Source organism: Crotalus tigris, unplaced genomic scaffold (assembly GCF_016545835.1).
Source record: "Crotalus tigris isolate CLP2741 ecotype Arizona unplaced genomic scaffold, ASM1654583v1 scf7180000018938.1368258, whole genome shotgun sequence".
Classification (NCBI taxonomy): Eukaryota; Metazoa; Chordata; class Lepidosauria; order Squamata; family Viperidae; genus Crotalus; species Crotalus tigris.
Window position 1 is genome coordinate 1,177,737 of NW_024097283.1, and position 20,811 is coordinate 1,198,547.

A 20,811-nucleotide genomic window follows, 5' to 3' on the forward strand; every position below is an offset into this window, starting at 1 on the left:
CTAACCTCTGCGCCACCATGGCTCTTTGTACACAATTTCTGCATTTCTAATCCATATGACATTTGAGATGACAATTTCTTAGTGATTGATGCTTTTGTCCCTTCTCTACATATATCTAAAGCACCACTGGAATGCTTTTGCAAACTTTGTAGAAATATTGCAGTTGCTATTTTCACTTCAAGTCAGTACAAAACAAAAGTTAAAGGGTAACTTGTTTGGAATTTAGAAAAGAAATAAAATAAATATTATTAGGTGGTGATCTGATATTGACTTGAAATTGGTTCCAATTTTACCTATAAATATGTTGATTATTATATGAAAAGAATAGTATTAGACTATTAAACTGATACAGTTGCAACATGGGTTTTGTATTTTTCCCTCCAGCTGCAGATTTACAATCTTGTAATATTTTTAATTATCAGGAATATTTTTATTAGGGAAGGTGTAATGGCATGTAGGGATAACCTTGACTGACAGGTGGAAGAGTCACAGGCTAGACAATGGTCTGATAAACAAAATCTGAGTGTGAAGGAGGGATGAGGATGGATAAAGCATCTCAGAAAGGACCTTTCCTAGTTTTTAGGAGACTAAAAGTATTTTCAGACTTTAAAAATTCTGTCACTGTAACCTTATAATAAAGGTAGTGTTTTTATCCCTGGTTGTTATTTCTTGCCTGGTCTACTGAACCTCGAAGTGGGGAGGGGGGGGGAAATCACTGCTTCCATGCAACATTGACGTGAGCCATAACAAGGGAATCTGTGTTCTTGTTCTTGCAGTGTTTATCATGTTAACAAGTCTCCATGCCATTCTGATAAACATGGTCACATGGAATGTAATTTTCACAGGAAAATGACCCCTCCATAGCTGCTCTAAGTATGAATGTGCAAGCGATTTGTTCAAGGAAACATTGTAACACATCAGAAAGAGCGAGGATAATAGAAAAGATATTTGAAGATTATATTTTGAAAATATTTCTATCTAGGATTCAGTTTCCCTCCTTCCTTCTGTTCCTTTCTCCCTTCGTTCTAGTTCCACCAAGTTTGGAAGGAGGAGATGAATCTTCAGGCCACACTGTGATTCTCCACAGCAACCTAGAGTTGGAATGTCCAGCCATAGGAACACCCCTGCCGACCATCACGTAAGTTCACACAGGATATGTGGTTGAAAGTAAAGTTATTAAGAAAGTAAGTGATAAAACCATATGATATTTCATAAAAGATTTTTTTTAAATAAAAAAGTGCTACAAGAGATTTAATTGTGACATGCAGGGTTACCTCCTGATGGATATTTTTCCTCATGGCTGGTGACATTGGATGGGAGGGCAAAGCAATCCAGAGGAACGAGTGGTGAGATTCAGCCAGTTCACACCAGTTTGGCAGAACTGGTAGCTATTTTTTTTTTTTTGTTGTTGTTGTTGCCCAGGCCCAGAATGGACTTCCAGAAGCAGCATCCACAAAGAGAACTGGTTGTTCACATATTTGAAATCCCACCACTGAGGGGAACATATCATTTGTTTTCCTTAATCTGGGAAACAAAAGGAGAACAATTTATTTCAGAATATTATTTTCCTGATTCAAGAACTGGGTGGAGAAAAAGCCCTTGGGACAATCAGTCACCTATTGGCTCGGAAGGACAAGTTGTGATTGGCTATTGTTTCTCTGCAATACTACAGATTCTCAGTAATCAGGGCAATGCAGTTATATTCTGCTGTATTTCAAAAATATAAAGAAGAAAAATTGGCCAATTGAAAGAGTCATCACCTAGACATATCTTTAAGCCTTCCAGTTAATCTCGAATGTTCAATTTTTGGTAGTTGTTCTGTTTTTGTTTCCCTTGCTGAAATTGTACAGTATTTCTAAAGATAATGAAAATACCGTAGGTATTATGCCTTTATTTTATAATGAGTTCTTTCTTTTTCTCCTTCCTGCTCTTCTTTACCATCTAGAAAAGAATCAGATGAAGGAGATTATTTTTGAAGAAGTAACGACATGAGTCCCTGGGTAAAAATGGATTCAATATACAGCATGCAGAATGAACTGCTCAGCTCATTATGCAAAGACAAATGGAAGTTAATTTCCATAGACCTGGCCAGTTTAGGGATTCATACAGCTACACCCCCCCCGCCCCATTTCCTTCTATACTACAAAGAAGGAGTTCTATGGTCAAAAGATGAGATGGTACTTTCAAACAAGAATTTATTGTAATATCTTTCCTTGGTTCACACTTCTCTCTTTCCTATTATCGCCACCAGCATATTTCTTTCCAGAAGAAATAGGTTAACATAGAATTATAGTATGATGGCTTTTTAATGATAGTCCTAGGGGATATATGGCAGCACCCATAAATCAGCATCACTTACTAGATGACAATCCAGTCTCTTAGTCCTGGAATTGTAACTGTAGTCTTGACACCTGGAACCGTAAGCATTCAGATTCATGCACTACAATCTCTTCTTTATACAAAATAAGCATTTTAAGGATCTGATTTTCTGTCACCAGATGGTTGAAAAATGGCCAACCTATTGAAGGAGGAGTTGGATATAAACTTTTGCTCAATGGACGCAGGCTTCTCATCTCTCGGGCTGAAGTATCTGATGCAGGCCATTATCAGTGTATAGCGACCAACAAGGCGGGAGAAACCAAACAAGAATTTGATGTGATTGTGCACGGTGTGTTACTTCTGTAGGAAAGGGAAAAAAGGGGGAATGTTTGGGTTAGACCTTTCTGCAAAACATTTTAAATATATTATGGTTTGCTGAGAACATAGCAAAAGAATTTCAGGATTTGAAATGGATTTAGAAGCTTTGTGATATTTATGAAAAAAAAGAAGACATGTTATTCAAGAATATACTAATTGTTCTTGGCTACTTTAGTACACAAATATTAAACCCATTCCTGCATTGGTCTATTAAACTTTTCAGGCAAACTTTTATTAGGTATTTGGATATTGAACAAAACTCGTATATCTTTCTAGTTTTTCCTTCTTGCTACTATTTTTTTCTGCCACTGCTCCACTGATATATTCAATGTCTCAGTGTTTCTCAACTTTCAGATGTGTAGATTTTAACTCCCAGAATTCTCCAGCCATCAAACTTGACCGTGGAATTCTGGGAGCTGAAATCAACACATTTGAAAGTAACCAAGGTTGAGTAACAGTGCACTATGCCCTATTGTCATAATTGTCATTTCCCCCATCAGTAGCATGCTGTTGTGGGACAGAGAAAGAATGTGTTCTGAGAAAATAAATACTCAGTTTCTATTTTCAGTAATTACTGCATATTTAATGAATATTTTATCTTGGACTATTATTTGCTAATTAGGAAAAGATTGCTTTCACTGATTCCTGTTTAGATAGCTGGATAATTCATAGGAACACATTCAGAGAAGAAAATTATATTGTATAAGCTTCTTGACTTACAAACGTATGAACTTATGAAGAAGCTTCATGACTAACCTCTGCATAAAATTCTATCTTGATTCTTTTGCACAGTCTCTCCAACAATCAAAATGAGTGGTCCTTCTGAAAGATTTGTAGTGATACACAAACCAGTAACCCTGCAGTGTATTGTTAATGGCATACCAATCCCTTCTATCACATGGCTGAAAGATAATCAACCTGTAAATACTGCTAGAGAAAACATTGGAGTAAGTAAAAAGACTGAAAGCAATTTTAAATAATATTGTAAAGGAAAACATTTGCCAGTGTTTATCTTTTAAGCCAATATTGATTTGACATGATCAAAACTCTTCTTGGGTAGTTTTTTTTCTCCTGACCTTTTTCTGAAAACATAAAAAGAAAAACAGCCTTTCAGATTTTTTGTGTGGCAAGACCCCAGTTGGCTAATACATTCCCCCCCCCACCTGACCAGTATGTGCACCTCCTATAGGATCAGTTATAAATCTGTTTTGTTCCAGCAAGCCTTTGACCCCATTGGATGGATGGAAGGATGGAGGGGTAGGACAATTGACTGAGGGCATTCTTGCAGGAAGAGAGGCCAAGAACAAGTATTTTGGGCATGCATGCTTGCGATGGAAATGACTTCAGATTGGCATTCTTTTAGACAAAGAGCAGTCAGATTAATTGACAAAGAGGGCGCACAAAGTAAATCCTTAATCTTTATTCACATCCTTCTGTCCCTTGTGGCCAGTAGATCATGAGATGCTGAAGAGTTAACACTACTGAATTGTATATCCAACAGCTATACACATAACTTCTATGAATACCCTGATAGTTTGAAAGAAGATACCAATGTTTATTGTTTTCGCTTATATTATGATAGAAAACTCATTGATTCATTCATCATTCCAGAGAAATCTTGCTTTTTTTTGTTTGCTTTTGTTCTGGAGCAGCTGGAATCTTCAGGGCACATTTTGCAGATTGCCAAGGCCCTAAAATATGATGCTGGCAGATACACCTGTATAGCAACAAATGCAGCTGGTGAAGCCCAACAATCCATTTATCTGCATGTATATGGTAATGACTTCTCATTGGCAATTCAGTATTACCTGTTGATTGCTAGTTACAGCTATCATGCTATGTGCCCAAATTCGTGTTCAGTTTTAGTACTCATAAGTATTCAGAGATGATAACTTATTTGGGCATAGATAATCTTGTCTGATGGTCGGGGACTTTCCTCTTATTATAAACTTATCAAAAAATGCCTTGAAATGTCTCAAGAGCATGAAAGATCAGAGGGTTTTCAATGATTCAAGTCCAAGCCAATAACATTTTGAGATGTATTACCTTTATTAATGTATATAATTTAAATCCTGGCTTATTGCCCATAAGGCATTCAAAACTATATAAACATGTACTCTATAATATTACATATGTATGCACCCATTCTGTAAAATCTGATAATCAAAAAGTTAAAATCCCTGTGAAGACCAATTCCAGTTGAGAAGTGTGGCTGAAGAAATCTAGCCTGAGGTTTTGATTCCAGAGCTTAGGAGACCTGACCTAAGAAAGTAATATGTTTGTATCATGGATATTCAGGAACCTTGTAGGGAAAGATAGCTACCAGAAAACTGTTATAATGCCAAGGATGGAAAGAATCAGTATATTGATTGTTTAAGGAGTTATGATTAAAAGTATTAGATGTAAGCAAATTGGTTAGCATATAGCCTTTGATGCTTTAGTATTGCTAATGTTCCAGTAGGTCAGCTGTTATTGGTAATCTACAGAAGTAGCATGTGCTAACCTTAAGTACAAGATAATTTTATTTATTTATATTTTATTTTTCTAGATCACTCACATCTCTCAATTTTACTTTTAAACATTTGTCAACTAAGTAAGTTCTGTCAGTTACTTAGAAATATCTACTTTAGTTTAGACTTGAACAAATCATGTCAGGAATCTTGTCTCTCAGCTCACTAATTCTTAAATGACTAATCTAAGTTGAGTTTTGTCATCCATCAGAGTGTTCTGATTCTGAACTACAAAACCTGGCATTGGGGGATGTAAGGCACCACAATCTTTGAAAGATCTCAGAGAAGGAAGGAAAAATCACTGCATTATTATGGCTACTCTGTAGTTAGAAAAACATTGCTTTATCTCTAGGTCATATCTAGGCTCTTCTTTGAGTCATACTAATCATTTACTGTAGATTGTATGAATGGACATACACCTATGTTGGAAACTTGTAAACTAAGTACAGAGAAGGCCTGAGTACGATATGTCAAAATAAAAGAACTACAATTTTCTCCTCTTTTTTTTAGAGCCACCTAGTCTGAAGGATGCAGGAATGCTAAGAAATGAGACTGTAATTGTGAACAATCCAATACAACTAGTGTGCAGAGTGTCTGGAACTCCTTTGCCAGGTATATATACTCATAGCAATTCTATCTCGTCTCATAAGTCATGCTGAATTTTTCCACCTATTGTACTTTCACTGAACTCTCTGTAGAACAGCACATCTCTTTCTTGCAAAAGATCTTAAGTTTGTAATTTATTACATGCATTCATGCAGAAACTACATTAATTTGCTGCTTATGACCGGGACTTAGTTTAATTCCATGGCAAGGAAACATTCAAAATAGAATTATTACTCAGTATGTGGCATGGCCTGGACTTTTTTTTAATCTAATGAAGAAGTTCAGGAATGAGCCTGAAAGAAAGACATTGGTTGCTCTGATTGACTGATTTGGGAGAAAGCAGTAAATACATACATACATACATACATACATACATACATACATACATACATACATACATATCTAATATTTCAATTTGTGAACTAAATCCATTAATATAGCAGAGAATTGTATTGTCTGTGATGTTTGATCTGTAAAGGTTTATTTTCACATGCAAGTTATCATTTAATGCTATAAAGCTCTGGTGCTCCCTGTAATTATGTCTTCAACACCACATCTTTACTGGGAGAGAGAAGGGAAAGCTGTATTTCACCTGATATTTAATATATCTTGAAAAAACCTTGAGTGATATGGTAGCAGCTTATGAGGGCTGTCATATAAATATTACTCCACAACATCCAAATGATATAAGTTGTCCTGAAGAAGAGAGCAAGAATAGGTGGGCCATGAAGAATGCTTTAACGGGCCATAGTGTGGGCAATTAATCTCTACCCTGAAATTGTTTGCAACTTGAGAGTAAAAAAGTGTTGGAGTGGAGTAAGCAGTAAATACCTTTTAATCCTTCAATTTTCCTAATATCCTCTCTGCTGTAAACTACAACATTTCTGTACTTTATCTGGGCATCTGTCAACAATGTAAGCGGTATTGGAATAAAAAGTACAGTAACTTGAGTGTTTCCTTCCAATAAATTCTTTTATAGCTTAGTACCAAATATCTCTTATTTTATTTTGCAGTTGTCACATGGTACAAAAATAACCTTCCTCTCATCAATATTGCTGGCATCACTTTCTTGAACAGAGGGCAAATTGCTCAAATAGATGCAGCCCAGATCTCTGACACTGGGATTTATAAATGTGCGGTGACAAATGCAGCAGGAGTAGCTGAATTATTCTATAATCTTCAGGTCCATGGTAAATCCTGCTTCTCATAACAAAGTCATTCTTATCTGCCTTTCAACTGGCTATTTCAGATTTATTGCATGTACTTAGGTACTTTTAAAGAACATTTTTCTATGCTGATTTGAGAAAAGGAGAGTGGTTGTTTGCAATATTTGAATAATTCAAAAATGGGAAGGCTTTTAATTTTGAAATGCTTGTTTCCCATTAGGTTTGCTGAACTAAGACGGGTCTCACTGTCTTAGTTCAGCAAACTGATACAAGTATTTAATTACTGCTATTGTGGAAATCACATGGCCCACAATAAATTCAGACTCATTCATGGGGCCAGGTTTTAAGAAAATGATGTAAATCTAAACCACAACACTTTTAGATTCCCATCATTTTTTTAAAACCCAGTCCTGTGACTGGCTATGACTTGTCAATTACAGACTTGACCAGATCAAACCTTTTTGTCAGGCAGAACAAGAAGATCTTTAAATTTATGTTCTACCTCCCAGTTTCTTTGCCAGAGCTGATTCCTCTGAATACGAATGGGATGGGGACAATAATGTAATTGACTTGTTTTTTTTCTGTTAACTGTCAAAACTCCATTCCGCTCATGTTTATTGCTTTACGGTACAAAAATGTTTATCATTGCTGGCATTACAATGTAATTGATGTAGACAATCATTACTTGGCCACAAGAAACAAATACCTTTCTGTTAAGGTGTTTTCTTAACTCTTAATTCCTAAGCCTTTCCTCTTAAGGATACCACTTAACCTTAACTCTTTCCTCTTAAGGAAATTCCTAAGGATACCCCTTAACCTTAACTCTTTTCATGGATTCCTGTGTCTCTTTGAAGACAAATCTTGTAAGTTCATTGCTAATATTTCTCATGCTGGCTTGGAAGATCTACACTCTTACACTGGATTGAACAGAAATTCAATCCATTATTCTTTAAAACAGTGGTTCTCAACCTGTGGGTTGGGACCCCATTTCAGGTCAAACAACCATTTCACGGGGGTCGCCAAACAACAGCAGTCCGCCATTTTTTCCCCCTTTTTCTTAGCTGTGCTACTCCCTTTTATTCTATTGGCTTTTGAAAGCCAATAGAATAGACTCTCTTGAATAGAGTCTAATTCTATTGGCTTTCAAAAGCCAATAGGAATTGTCCAGGCTGTCTCTGCCCTGCTGAGCCCACCAAAAGTCCCATTCTGCAAATGGTGCTGCACCAGTTGAGTAGTCCTTGACTTACGACTGGTTGGGGGTCGCGGCATTAAAAAGGTTGAGAACCACTGCTCAAGGTCATTCCCACTTTCCACTAGGTGATCCAAGGTAGGGCTGAAAGCAATTAATTACTCACATATCAATTGATGGGAAATATCAAGGTTGTTATCTACTGTTTTGTAACCAGAAAAAGCAAAGTTGGGGGAGGGGGAAGAATGGTGGGGGGGGGAAATAAAGTAAGTAAAATCCTCTGGAAGGATGCTGTGTTACACTGTAGTATCCTTTCAGAGTGGTTATGTGGCCCTAGAGAACTTTAGGAATGCTCCTTTCACTTCTGTAGCAAGCTGAATTAGTTTTACAACAGGAAAAATAGAAAGGTGGGGAGAACCCACCTCTTTATTTCTCAGGTCCACTTTTGAACTGTATAAAAAGATCTTATTGGCTTTCACAGTATGGGGTTGCAAAGATCCAAAGGTACATCTACTGTATCTTTGCAGGCAATATTATTTGCAAAAATATAGATCTAAACTTATCAACCAGCACATAATATTTCACCCTCTTTTTTTCCTTCTGTTCTAGTTCCACCCTCCATTTCAGGAAATAATGAAATGGTAACTGTTGTAGTTAATGATCAGGTGAGGTTGGAGTGTGAAGCTCGTGGAATTCCTGCTCCTATTCTAACCTGGTTGAAGGATGGCAGTCCCGTTTCTAGTCTTTCAAGTGGACTCCAGGTAATTTCTTAGCTCCATTAAAGCATGAAAGACATTTACCCACAGTTTAGAGATGGGATTTCTCTATAGAACCTGTCTCTTTAAATTTTGGATAATAAATTGTATTCATTAATTAATACTTCAAATTCACCTAAAGCAGTGTTTCTCAACCTTGACAATTTTAAGGCATGTGGACTTCAACTCCCAGAATTCCACAGCCAGCAATGCTGGCTGTGGAATTCTGGGAGTTGAAGTCCACATGCCTTAAAATTGTCAAGGTTGAGAAACACTGACCTAAAGCAATTTTACACATAAAGCAATTTTATCTGTGTTAATTCATAAATAAAATCCAAGCCCAGAGTTACCTTGAGATAAGATGGGCAGCCTATAAATTTTATAAATAAATTAAAAAAAATCCATAGTTGGATAATATTTTTATTAGGGCCAATAAAAAGCTTGCAACAAAATTATTGCTAGAATTAAAATTAGAATTCTCTAGAATTATTCATTAGGGAAGACATTACAAAAAAAAAAAAAAGGGGGGGGGAGGGAACAGAACAGAAACAACAAAAATGTGAGCAGTGAAAGTAATGTTAGAGATTTCTGGGCTGATGCAAAAAGATTTCACATCCGGAAAATTGTATTATGTGAATATGCTTATGCTGTCTGATTCAACCTATGTGCCATTTTTTTAAAAAAATAAGTCCATTCTCTTTTTAGATTCGTTCTGGAGGTCGCATCCTGGCACTGACGAGTGCTCAGATCAGTGATACTGGAAGATACACATGTGTTGCAGTAAATGCAGCAGGAGAAAAACAAAGGGATATTGATCTCAGAGTTTATGGTAAGAACATAAGTAATGTTTATACCAAGAATTTCATAAGTGTTCTTGAGGGGTACCTTGAGTGATTACAATAGCCTTTGCCAACAAGCTGTTTTGGAATTTTGTAGAACTGCTGTCCTAACGTATTTTGATGACCCCTGGGTGTGATGCTTGATTAGATTTCTAAAATGACCCATCGGGTTTTTATTATACCACAGATTACAGAAGGATCTTCTCACTTCCTTTCAATCTGGAAGTGATATTTTATGTTTATTTTAATAGAATGGACTTCATAGGTTTCATAGGTATCTAACATGCCCTGTCATAGGAAGTCTTATTCAAATGAATACTATGTTTCTTTGGGACAAGTAGATAATAATTTAGATGATAATCATTTTCTTCAGTTACTGAAAATTTGCACTTAAAAACTAAGAGCAAAAAAACTGTAGATATTTGCTTAAAAGATGATGAGGATTCGCATATTGTCTTGAGACATTTTAGCAGAGCTGCCTTTCAGAGCTGCTCTTATAGTACATGCCTGATTTCTTCAAAAAAATTATGAAACTACAACTGCAATGCATGAAAAATAAAGATTTGCAAACAATGATATAGCTGGATTAATCAGAAAACTACAGTTGGCTGCAGTATTCTGTTAATGCATACATGGTTGTAAAAATAGTGGTATGCAAAACACTTGAAATTTGAAACTCTCTGTTTTGAATTTGAGACAGTGTTCCAACTTTACAACAAGTGTTCTAATGCTACTCCAACTATTCTGGAACTGCTCCAGATTCCAAACAACCAGGGACATTTCAAGTTTGGAATACTTCCAGAATGATTGGAAGAATGCTAAAACCTTTCAGTAAGTTTAGAATAAGCCATTGCATCTTAAAACAACACATAAGGACTCAAAACTCTAAATGTTTTGCATTTGAAATATTTTACACTCTTATAATTGTAAGCACATTTTAAGATCTCTAGAATGCTCCCTTCATAATTCTAAACTAATTTTTAATGGAAGAATTTAGGGCTGATATTATCAGGTTATGGCACAACTGAAAAGCCTCAAAATCCTAAATATTTTAAAAAGTCAATAACAAAAGAGCAAGAATGGTAACTGACCATTGAAAACTCCATTTAGATGAAATTAATGTATTAAGTAATATATGATGAAGAATTTATTGCAAATGGATTGATATGGATCAGCTCCTGTATGGGTTGAATTTATACTATTTCACAAGTATATTTAGGGAAACCTCATATTGGTTTGCTGAATTAGGCTCCTCTTTACATATGAAATCCCTTTCTGTTGGGGTGGTGATTGTACCGTGGATGGAAAACACATGAAGCAGATCATTTTGTTCTTCTGCATTTACTCTGGAGCATTCCATTTATGTTGAGCAGTTTCCCATACGTCTTAGTAATGCTGCTAATATTTTTGAGAAAGGTTAACTGATGTAAATTGATACATTTAACGCTGATATCAGACAGTGACTGCTTCATAGAAAGTGGGTGGCTTCATTCATCTTAGTGGAAAGAGTTGAAACTAATTACTAATGTGCTGTTTATTCAGTTCCACCTAATATTATGGGAGAGGAACAGAATGTCTCTGTGGCAATGGGAGAACATTTGGAACTCCGCTGCCAAAGCAATGCGATACCTCCACCCATGCTTCAGTGGCTGAAGGATGGTCAGCTCCTGCAGAAGAAACTGGGTCTTACCATTACTGAAGGTGGAAGTATACTGAAGGTAATTATTAGAATGACTTCTCCTGTGAGTCTTGTTTAGGATTCTGGATATTAATAGCTTAAAGACTACTCCTTTCTGTTTTTGAATGATGTTGACACAACTTCTTTCTTCTGATGGAGGAAGGAAAAGCTGTGTGGCTTTTGATGTGTTCTCCCAAAAGCTATTGAGTTAATTATTCAAAAGCATATCTAGCATTGGTGAATAGGTCCTGCTTGAACACTGTGGGATAGTAAGGGTTTATATTGTGGGCAATCAGCACTAATGATTAGGGATTAAAAAGAACTTGGCATGGATCTTGCTGAGAACAAATTTGGTTGAGGGACAAATGTGAGCAGGAACAAAATCTGGCTAGTGTTGGTTTTTCCCCAAAGGGGGGGGGGGAGAGGAAATCTAGGGGAGGAAAAGATGGTTTTGTATTGGTTTTCTAAAAGATATAACAGTGTTGGTGTAACTTTCCAAGTTTTAATTGCTGTGCTCTTGTCAGAGGGCTGCAACTGGGAATATAGTTTTGGCTGAAGTGAATAAAAATTTAATGGGCCAGAATATGCAATACCAAAAAAGGTTCCCATCCCTGTACTAAGGCATTCAGTATTAAAGAAAATAAAATAGAAAAATAATACTTTAAATAAATCTTTCTCACACAGAGAATGACTTCCTTTACAGAAATCAAAATAATGTATTGGGTGGAGAAGTAATAATGCACAGTGATGAGTATCAAAGGTATTGCCAAAAATAAGTTTGTTGATTTGTTTCTTGCTAGATTGCACAAGCACAGGTGCAAGACACTGGACGCTATACTTGTGAAGCAACAAACATTGCTGGGAAAATGGAAAAAAACTACAATGTCAACATATGGGGTAAGGTTTTCAGCCATCAAGAATAAGATGGAAGCATCAGCAATAAGGGTAATCCTATAAATGTGTGCCACTATTGATTTGCCTGTGAAAATCATATGGGAATGACTATTAAGAAATATAGTCTTTGTTTGGTCCTGGAATCAGAAGCAGTGTTAGACAGTTTTTGGTGTCTAAATTTAAGAAAGTTGTCCATCTGATTTAATGTCAGTCTGTTCCTTAGACTTAGAATTCTGAAAGCTGGAAATATTCAACAATCGTCAAGGCTTTATTTTTTGGAAATTCTAGTGAGCTTACTAATTCAATGGGAGGAAAAAATGAAATAAGAGTCGGAAATAATATTATGCACTCTAAAATCCAACTGTTAAAACTTAAGGATCACTTTGGTGTTTAAAAACACCTAATTTGCAGGTTGTCAAAATATTTTAAATAAACTAAGAAATGCATTTGCATTAATTGTTTAACCTGTGAGAATACTACTGCTTTAAACAAAGATTTGTGTTGAGAATTTAACTTACATCTTCTTCTTTCTCTGTTGATCTTAATGCATTTAATTTCTTTATAGGTTGTATTAGCTGGAGGTGATTATTTATTTCTGATATTTGCCTTCTCTAGTGCCATCAAGTATTTACAGTTCAGACACAGTGACTCAGCTGACTGTAATTGAAGGGAACCTCATCAGCATGATGTGTGAATCCCGTGGAATTCCACCACCTACTCTGGCATGGAGGAAGAATGGTAAGCAGTTGTACTTAGTTAGGATCAATCACAAAGCTTGTTAGACCTTTTAGTTCTGTTGAGCCCTGGTTTACAAACAGAACCTAAATTAACCATTCTGCTAGATTTCTAGAGATCAATATTGTTGGGTTGATCAGCAGTACCTACTGCAGATATCAACATCTGATTCTAAAAATGTCTTTTGTTTCAATAGAAAGGGCTTCAAATAGTCTGGATCCTCTTTGATTTAAGCTTACTGTGGCAGTGACTTGAAATGTCAAGATGAAGAAGCTTGATGAGATAGTCTTGAAACCATATTTACACAAAGCTGCTTTGTACTTCCATCTAATTTCCCCCCACCTCCTCCTTACATCTTATTTGACTTAGCCAGAGTGCAAACAAATGTTTTCTTACCTATTTGGATTCCCAAATAGCATTGTGGCTGGTCGTGCTGGGATTAGCAGTTCCAACACATCTGGAAAATTTCAGGTTACAGAAATTAGGGGTTACATACTGTCTTGTAAGAGTATTAAATGCATTGAGAAAAGATGTTTTCTGCACATTGTTGCAAATTAATGAATTTTCTGAAGCATTAAAGCAGCTGCATCTTTTACATGGGCTACATTGCTGCTTCCCCCCCCATACATATGCAGACATCTTTCCCATTGCTGGCAGAAGTGCTGTCTGTGCATGGACATGCACGTGGAGACAACCAGAGAAACCAGATGATCCTTGCAAAAAAAGATGCCATAATTCAGGCAGAATTTACAGAATGTATCACCTTGAATTTGTGCCAATCCCTCATTGTTCACAGTGTAATAGGAGTAACACTTGATGCTTGTGGGACTTTGTTGCACTTGGTTGACCTAGCCAACAGAAAATATGTCTGGAACGAACACATAAAAAAACTCTAGTGGGAATGGGTCTCTTGCATTTGCCTGCAGCCAAATTGTTCTTCCCTTTCCCCATGTAGTAAATATGGAACAAAGCTGTGATTAATCATATGCATAATCCATTTGTTTATCTATTAGGTTTAGCCATGGGTAAGAGGTAATCAAAGAAACTACTATTTGCTGAGCCCCATTCTCCTTGACCACTGTTCCAGCAGGTCTTGGCAGCACCAATTTCCCCAAATGAAAACCTAACAGAAACACACGACTGCCCAAAACAAGTTGAAGATGTGTATAGAAGAAAGAGGACTAATTATTGTCTTATTTATTTTCACCTTAAGGAAATTTATGGATGCCTTATGAGGGAACCAAGGCAAGATGTGGGGGTGTTGTTGTGGGAATAATTGCTTGCCAAAATACCACATAGCTCTGTTTATAGGACAGAGGGAGAATTTAATTTATTTAATTCTGTATTCAGAAGGCACAATAAACTTTACTGACATAAATAATATTACTCAAGCAACCTGTTTGAGATTGTGGAATAGACACAGCACATTAAGTACAGGACTGGTTCAGATGAGATGTTAAACTTAACCTAGTTTTAACATAGTTTAGTGTGTCACTATATCTAACTAGAAAACTATGGTTTATTTTAGTTTAAATTGCTTTGAGATGTTTTAATGGGAAATGGTACATAAATATTGTAAAAACAATGAATTTATAGCTGATTTTCATAGATAGATTAACAATTATCAATAATCCTATTTCCCAGTTCAGACAATATAGGAAGCTATGATTAAGTGCAATTTTTATTGCTTTATTTTTTTCAACTGTGCAAAGAGAGGAACACAATAACCGTTTGTGTACAAAACTGAAGATAATTCATGCCTTGCGTTATTAAGCTGATTATCCAAATAATCCATGACTGGTTTGAAAGACTCTGAAGAATATGTACACATATTTATATATTTTGATTTTTTAAAATTTGAGAGCATTTCTTTTGTAGGTTCTCCACTGGTAGTTGACCCTACGGGGAGAGTCAGGGTCTTATCTGGTGGAAGACAACTTCAAATTTCTATTGCTGAAAAATCAGATTCAGCCTCTTATACATGCATAGCTTCAAATGTAGCTGGAATAACAAAGAAAGAATATAAGTTGCTAGTGTATGGTAAGTTGCCTGCAATGTTTCTCAGTTTGGAAACAAATATTATGTTATACCTTCACAGATAAACTTTAGAACAAATGAAACATGTCACAGGAAATCAATAACTGGATATTTTCTTTTTGCTAATAGCAGTTGGAGGGACTTAAAAGCCTTTTCCTGATATTCTGATGCTCCTGTACCCAGTATTAGTTTTGAAGTGGAAAATATGCAGGCACAGTATTAGTAACACACATATTTTTGGCGTTGCTTTTAACAGAAATGTAGAAACTTTGTAATGCTTATGTCCCCAATAGAGATGTCCCTCTTGGTGACAGCATCTTACTGCCCGCTGGCCTTCTAAAGTTAAGCTGGCTAGGAATTGATTAATGCTCAGAAGAACAGCCACATTAATTTTCAGGGAAGTAAAGCGGATTGGTAGTTTGAAAAAAGAAAGACTCAGAAATAGAAGAATGACAGCGGAAGATGACTGTGGCAATTTCTATATCATTGCTGAGAAACTATTGATAAGCCCATGTAGTCACCAGGACATGAGTTTGATTTGAGTTAACTTTACTGTTAAAATACAAATCCACCTTCCACCCCACTTACAACGAGCTGGATTTTTTTCAATAGGGAATGCAGTCTGTTCACTTATTGCTGTGTCTCATGGAGTTTTAGGCTAAAGCATTGAACCTGAAGTGTTGCTTTGTTTCTCTGAACAGTTCATCCAACTATTCTGGACAATGGGAATATACAATCGGATGTCATTGTAACTCAAGGGAATGACATTTCATTTGAATGCCAAGTGGATGGTATTCCACAACCGACTGTCACCTGGATGAAAGATGGTCAACCATTGGCCAATGAAAGAGGAGTTGAAATACTAAACGAGGGCCACAGTCTTCGACTTAAAAGTGCACAGGTGTCGGATACTGGTCGCTATGTATGTGTTGCTGTGAATGTGGCAGGACTGACTGACAAGAAATATGACTTAAGTGTTCATGGTGAGCAAAGGAAATCTGTGTAAGAGAAAATACACAAAGGTGCATGCCCAACGTTAGAAAGCAAAGGACTATTCTGCTACCTGTGGTATAGCTATATAACTTTATGTAGTCTGACTAGGAGAAAAGCAGCACTTATGGATTAATACATAGTTATATATGGAGGCAACAGAAAGGTACAACTTTATTTATTTATTACATTTATATGCCATCCATCTCAGAGTCCAAGTCAACTTGGGTGGCTTACAATACATAATAACTAAAGTGTAAGAGAAAATATTTTTACTATTTTCCCAAAGTGTATTTTACTTTTTCCTTTCATTGTCTTTACCCTTTTGTCACACCATTCTCCTGATGCATTTCAAGAGAAAGGTTTTCAATTAATTCAAAAAGCCTCTGATCTTGTCCCAAACCTAGCAAAGATACAAGGTTTTGTGAAATATTGAATGTAAACTTTCATGAGCGCTTTCAACTCCTGAGAAAGTGGTTGAATCATTGTTGCTTAAAAACAAAACAAAATCAGTGAATCAACCCAATAAATAATTTTGTAACATTGGAACGGCTTATACTGTGTATAAGTAATACAATACTCTGTTACCTCAGGCATTCTGAGGTATTTCAGAACAATTTTTGCCTCTTGCTTTATGAGAATGATCGAAGGGGCAGATAAAATTAATACTGATACAGAAAAGAGCTGCAATTCTACACATAGGTTTTAACTCTGATCAGAGTAAACAACTATTTTAACTCTGATCAGAGTAAACAATAAGGACATTAATCAAATAAATCAACTCATTGTGGCACCAGAAATAGAAAGTGTATCTATTTTCAAATAACCAAAATAATAATAATAGTTTTCTCAATCCTAAGTAGTAACTCCTTCAGAGTTTGACTTAGGGCTGCAAAATCTAATTCTAATTAAAGGGTTGTAATTACACTTAATTATTTCAACTGCAAAAACACAGTTGATGTTTACATGTTTATTTTATGCAACATCACAGAGATGGTTTAGGAGGTCTCTACTGCAAAAGATTAGGGGGAGTTTAGTACACCAAATTCCAACTTCTATTTGTCAAGGAGTCCCCATTACCACTAAAAAAGCAATCTGAGAGAGAACATTTTAATAGAAGCAAAGAACCTCAGCACTGCACATGTTTGTTTCTAAATTCTTTTAAATAAATGTAACTGAACCTCCTTCATCACTGAATGATGTTTATGCTGCTCTCTTTTTTTTGTAGTCCCCCCAAGAATTATGGGTAATCTGGTGCAGCCAGAAAATGTAAGTGCTGTGGAGAAAAGTCCTGTCAACCTGATTTGTGAATCTTCAGGAATTCCCCATCCATCAATAATGTGGCTGAAGAATGGACAGCCAGTGTCTTTAAGTAACTCTGTAAGAATCCTATCAGGTAAGAGGGAGCATATTAAAGTGAAAAGATGTTATTTTTAAGATTAAACATAGAAAATATTCTATAGTATGCCTGATAAAACAAGCACATGGAAAGGCTCTGTTAAACCAAACATATGGCTTATCCACCCAACTCAAGTTGAAATATATTTAGAATCTCATATGTGATATCAGATATAGTTAGTTAAAGGAGGTAATTACTCTGCGTGTAAAATGTTACTCTCTTAAGCTATTCAGGCACGATTACCTTATTTTTTTCTCTGCGGAGAATTATTTTGTTGTTGTTGTTGAGAGCATTGAACATGTTACTGAGAACTATTCAAATCTTAAATCATGGATTAACTTGGTCACCATTGTGTAAGTGATTATTTCTTAGTCATATCTGCATTCCATATTTCTCCAAATTATTGAGAGCCTGAAAGAAATACATTTTGAAGAATGGGCCCATCCTGCTGCTTTACTGCAAATTTTATTGAATTTTCAGTAATATAATACCAGTATATATGGCATTGCCTCAATGACCTTGGCTGATTTTGGAAAAATGCCAAGTAGGATCAAGCTTGGTTAATACTACATCAGGGTTATAGATTTGATTGGAGAGATTGAAAAACAAAACAAAACAACAACAACAACAAGCCAGAATAAGGCAATAGCTAATCACTATGGTCCAGAAATCTACAAAATGTATACCTGATCATCATAAGATCTGGAGTTAAAGGCAACATATTTCATGCCTGGAGCATAAAGATAATACATTTATACATTGTTAATGTTGTGTCCTGAGCCTGTGAAGGCAGGCTCGGGATGTTGCAATGGTCCTGGGCAGTTGCAAGCTGCCCGGGACCAGACTGGCTGTTGCCAGCACTCGCGCGCATGCGCGAAGTGCTGGTGCGCCAAATGTTGCCATTTGGCCCAGGGATCGCCTTTAAAAGGAGCAGAGGAACTTGGGCGTTGTCGGTGTTGTAACCAGCATGCTGTATACCAATAAAGAGGCTCCTGAGAACTACCAACTGCTTCATGCGTTATTTACCATTCGCTGAGGACTCAACACTGGCGACGAAGGTGGGATGCCTTACAACGATTGCAGACAAGTTGTAAGCTTACCCTGGAGTCCTGAGTAGCAGGAAACGGCGTTAAACTCAGCAGCTGCCTGCCAATTCAGCAAGCGTTGGGGGTAAGCCGGCTGATAGACCCTTCCTGTACTACTGAAAGATGGCAAAAGTAGGTAGACTTTCCGAATTCGATGTCACGCATCCGGAAAGATGGGAGTCTTACGTGGCCAGAGTGGAAAACTATCTTAAGGTCAATCAAGTGAGAGAAGATAGCTTAAAAGCCGCCACCCTGCTGTGCGTTTGCGGTCAAGATGCATTTGAGATCGCCGAAAACCTAGCAGCACCTGCACCTCTAGAATCTGTTTCCTACACAGACTTAAAGAAATTGCTAAAGGAACACTTCCAGCCCAAGTTGCCTGTCATCGCTTGGCGCCACACTTTTGAACAGAGGGACCAACGGCCCGGCGAATCAGCTAAAGAGTACATTGCTGCATTGAGAAAAACCGCTAAACCCTGCGAGTTTAAAGATTTAGAAGAAAGGCTGAGAGACAGATTTGTATGTGGACTGAGACATAGAGAATTGCAGCAGAGACTTTTCGCTAAAGAAGACTTATCATTCCAAGATGCCTTGAGAGAGGTTACTGCAGAAGAGGCAGCAGGTGGTGCAATCAAAAACATGAGGCCGATCAGAAGTACTCCAGAAACTGTGTCCGTGCACCAGGAAGGAGTCCGAGGGAGCTCAGAAGAGGATCCTGATGAAGAAGTAGACCGTCTCTACCCAACAAAAGAAGGGAAGCAGAAGGAAGGCAAGGAAAGCAAGGCCACATTGCAGCTGTGTGTCTGGGCTGTCAGAAGGTACAACCCCAAGAAGAATTGCGCCTGAAAGGTACCAGGGTCCCCAGCCAAAACAGGGTGGGTTTCTGTGCTTCGTGAAGAAGCATCTATAGGACAGGCACACACAAGCCCATTAAGAAAAAACTGTCACTTAAAGTGAAGTTACAAGGGGTTCCATTGGTCATGGAACTGGACACTGGGTCTGCACTTTCAATCATTTCCATACATACATTCAGAAAGATTTGTTCTGGCAGTGGATTTCAGGCCAAGCTTAGGCCTTCTGACATTGTGTTAACAGACTTTCAAAACTCCAGAGTGTGTGTTAAGGGGGAGGCCACCCTTAACGTACAGTATAAGGATTTTATTTATTTATTTATTTATTTATTTATTTATTTATGAGACTTATATACCGCTTTAAATGCAAGCACTCTCTAAGCGGTGTACACCAGTAAGCAATGTATATATATTTTACATTGCCCCCAACAATCTGGGTCCTCATTTTACCTACCTCAGAAGGATGGAAGGCTGAGTCAACCTTGAGCCAGTGAGATTTGAACCGCTGACCTGCTGAACACAGTCAGCTAAAGTGGCCTGCAGTACTGCACTCTAATTGCTGCACCACCTCGGCTCTTACTTTGAAGGTCCATTAGATGTATTGGTAGTAGGGGGTGAGCGAACGAGTCTCATAGGACTCGATTGGTTTGAGGCCTTGGGAATACATGTCACAGGGCTCAATAGCTTGCAAACAGTAGACCTACAGGAAGTCTGCAAAGAATTTGCAGATGTCTTCAGTCCACAGCTGGGCACATACAAAGGACCCCCTGTGTCTTTAAAACTAGACCCCACTGTCACTCCTATTAGAATAAAAGCAAGAAGGGTCCCTTTAAAAGGGAAAATTGACACTGAATTGGACAAATTGATTCAGCAAGGAGTCTTAGAACCTGTTGACTTCAGTCCTTGGGAGACCCCCATAGTCACGCCTCTTAAGGCTAATGGGGACATTCACATCTGTGCAGATTACAAATGCACTCTGAATAAGGCATTGCAGCAACATGCCTATCCTGTACCTGTGGTCAGTCATATTCTGGCCTCCCTCAAGGGGGGGCGTGTTTTTGCAAAGCTTGACTTAGCTCAGGCATATCAACAGTTGCCTGTTGACGATGCTGCTGCTGTAGCTCAAACCATTGTAACCCACAGGGGGGCATTCAAGGTAAAGAAGCTACAGTTTGGAGTAAATGTGGCTCCTGGAATTTTCCAAAGCATAATGGAAAACACACTGACCATAAGCCTTTGTTGCGGCTGTTTACCACACATAAACAAACCCCCTAAATCATCTCCCCCAGAATGCTGAGATGGTCAATCTTTCTGTCAGCCTATGATTTTTCTTTAATTCACAAACCTGGGAAAGAAATGGGCCACGCTGATGGCCTCAGT

General features: G+C 37.3%; 1 protein-coding gene across 10 annotated transcripts in view; it reads left to right on the forward strand.

The window, feature by feature from the left end:
* The window catches only part of HMCN1 (hemicentin 1), a 433,480-nt gene that overhangs the window by 296,265 nt on the left and 116,404 nt on the right, over window positions 1-20,811 (forward strand). For 9 of the 10 annotated variants that reach the window (XM_039357629.1, XM_039357620.1, XM_039357628.1 and 6 more), the window contains exons 33-46: window positions 1,030-1,138; window positions 2,499-2,668; window positions 3,490-3,644; window positions 4,350-4,473; window positions 5,718-5,819; window positions 6,827-7,003; window positions 8,778-8,929; window positions 9,629-9,752; window positions 11,305-11,480; window positions 12,241-12,337; window positions 12,950-13,072; window positions 14,948-15,109; window positions 15,808-16,089; window positions 17,325-17,492. In XM_039357629.1, the coding sequence (XP_039213563.1) occupies window positions 1,030-1,138; window positions 2,499-2,668; window positions 3,490-3,644; window positions 4,350-4,473; window positions 5,718-5,819; window positions 6,827-7,003; window positions 8,778-8,929; window positions 9,629-9,752; window positions 11,305-11,480; window positions 12,241-12,337; window positions 12,950-13,072; window positions 14,948-15,109; window positions 15,808-16,089; window positions 17,325-17,492 (2,121 nt within the window). The remainder of the gene's footprint in view (window positions 1-1,029; window positions 1,139-2,498; window positions 2,669-3,489; window positions 3,645-4,349; window positions 4,474-5,717; window positions 5,820-6,826; window positions 7,004-8,777; window positions 8,930-9,628; window positions 9,753-11,304; window positions 11,481-12,240; window positions 12,338-12,949; window positions 13,073-14,947; window positions 15,110-15,807; window positions 16,090-17,324; window positions 17,493-20,811) is intronic. The other variant, XM_039357624.1, reaches the window with a different exon arrangement.